General features: G+C 34.1%; 1 protein-coding gene across 1 annotated transcript; it reads right to left on the bottom strand.

Annotated features, from left to right (window-relative positions):
* Window positions 1-1,230: 1,230 nt before the first annotated feature.
* On the bottom strand, window positions 1,231-2,175 carry LOC126497787 (olfactory receptor 8H1-like). Its single transcript, XM_050135960.1, has one exon. The coding sequence runs from the start codon at window positions 2,173-2,175 to the stop codon at window positions 1,231-1,233; it is 945 nt and encodes a 314-aa protein (XP_049991917.1).
* Window positions 2,176-2,469: the final 294 nt, after the last annotated feature.

A 2,469-nucleotide genomic window follows, 5' to 3' on the forward strand; every position in this document is an offset into this window, starting at 1 on the left:
TTGAAAATTATTTAAATTAGATCAAGGAAGATGAGTAAATAATAAACTATTTGATATTTTGAGAATGATTTTGTTTCCAAAAGAGTTAACAGAAAGATTACACGAGGGTATTATAACATGCAGATTTCTGACCTGATAAATTTTTGATATGTCATATTCAAAATAATGTAAGAAGAGAATAGTGTGTTGACTCCACATTTATGGAAAACACGTGGTGGCAAATGGATTACCAAATATTAGATGTTTTAAAAATAAATTAGCAGTCCAATTACAATTGTCCTTAAACAATGGATGAAGAAGGATGAAGCAAAGGATGGAGAAGGCAATGAGAATTTCGTGTCTGTCTATCATACAGAGACACACATGCTCATTATTAGACTGAGAAGAACCCGTGCCAGAATGTTCATAATTGTTATAGGTTTTTTTTCTTTGTTCCTGTCCTGGAACTAGCTCTTCTAGACCAGGCTGTCCTCGAACTCACAGAGATCCGCCTGCCTCAGCCTCCCGAGTGCTGGGATTAATCACCAGGCTGTTACAGGTTTTCTATTCAGGAAAGTGTCAGTTATGAATTGCAACCCATATTTGTCTGTAACTTAGTTATATTTATTAATTTAGTTTGCACTCAAACTTTGAAAATACAGATTGTATTTCTTTTCAGATAATTCTTTGTGATTAAGCATAACTAGATATAATTTCTAAAACATAAGGTAAAAAGACTTTATATACAAGCAAACTTGCTTCATGTAAATCAATATGCTTATAATGTCATTAGTGATTGTTTCCTCAAATGGATTTCAAACATCATCATAAAATATTGTTTTAGAATTATTCTCCTCTGTTGCCGATGAAATTGAGAATTAAATGATCTGTGAAATTTGATGAATCATATTAGAAAGGATGCCACCTGACACTGTGATCACTTTGAAAATTGTCTTAATCATTATGTAATAATAAGATTTGTTCAGGGTAGAATTTTAAGAACTATAATCACATTTTATTTTTTATATTAGTTGACCAAAAATCAGATAATTAAACCATGTGCATAGCAAGTATTTCATTTGCCATTATAAAATGTACTTTTCAAAACACATACCTAGAAATTGCCAAGAAATGTTTGTATAACTAAAACTCTACAAAAAATAAGGAACTAAAACTTTTTTATTTTCAGATGGAGAGGCCAGGGCGATAATTCAAATAAAAGAAAGTTAATTTCTTAGTGTAATTGTTTTCTTAGGTGTCCAGAGTTCTCTCTCTCTTCTTCATAACTCTACTGACAGCACTTTTCACTTCTTTGTTTCTGAGACTATAGATGAGTGGGTTCAGCATGGGTATTACAATGGTGTAAAACACAGAAGCCACTTGATCCTTTCCCAAGGAGAAAGATTTATTTGACTTTAAATGAGTGAAGATCATGGTCCCATAAAATATGGTGACTGCCAGGATATGAGAGGCACAAGTTGAGAAGGCTTTTTGTTTACCTAAAGTGGAATTGATCTTCATAATAGTAGAAAGAATGGACATGTAAGATGCAGATATTGTGATAAGTGACATCAATAGAGTAGAACCAGCGAAAATGAATATAATGAATTCAATATCATCTGTGTTGCTGCAAGACAAGGCTATAAGTGGGGATGTGTCACAAAAAAAGTCCTGGATGACATTAGAGTTGCAGAAATCCAATGTAGCCATACATAACATATTGACAGTGGAATCCAGAGCTCCAAGCACATATGACCCACCAAGAAGGATACTGCAGAATCGGCTGGACATAATAACTGAATAGTGCAGAGGGTTACAGATAGCTACATACCGATCATAGGCCATGGAAGACAGAAGAAAACACTCAGTAGCAGCCAAAAGGACAAAAAAGTACATTTGAGTGAAGCAGCCCATGTAGGAAATATTCTTAGAAGAAGTCAGCAGATTCTCTAAGGTTTTAGGTGTGATGGCAGTTGAGTAACTGAGGTCAAGGAATGATAGGTGGGTGAGAAAGAAATACATCGGAGTGTGAAGCTGGACATCTAGACGAATGATCAGTATCATGCCTGTGTTCCCCAGCACAGTGAGCAGGTATATCAGGAGAAAGATCACAGAGATGACCAGCTGGATCTCCTTGGAATCTGTCAGCCCCATGAGGATGAAATCAGGCTTATGTGTATAATTCCAGGTATTCATTCTGAGCTACCGTAAACTGTTCAGGAATTAAAAGTGATATTTTGTGCATGTTTAAATATTTCTATAATTGATTTTTCTTGTGTCGAATTGATATATATTTTATGATGTTATTTTTTTTAAAAAGTGTCAAAAGAAATAAGCATGACATTTGTTAATTGTGTAATAAAGATAATGGACTTCTTTATGTTTTCAGTGAAGCTCATCTTATTTGCAATGAGGAACAAAGTGCAGAATATTAAATAACTACTGAGGATTTGGTTCAAATGATCTTGGTTATCTGTATGTATTCTGACA

This window comes from Alexandromys fortis, unplaced genomic scaffold (genome assembly GCF_014885135.2).
Source record: "Alexandromys fortis isolate MF-2015 unplaced genomic scaffold, M_Fortis_MF-2015_v1.1 scaffold_23, whole genome shotgun sequence".
NCBI classification, from domain to species: Eukaryota; Metazoa; Chordata; class Mammalia; order Rodentia; family Cricetidae; genus Alexandromys; species Alexandromys fortis.

Excerpts from the sequence above, each read along its gene's own strand:
- LOC126497787 (XM_050135960.1), bottom strand. The coding sequence starts at position 2,175 with ATGAATACCTGGAATTATACACATAAGCCTGATTTCATCCTCATGGGG.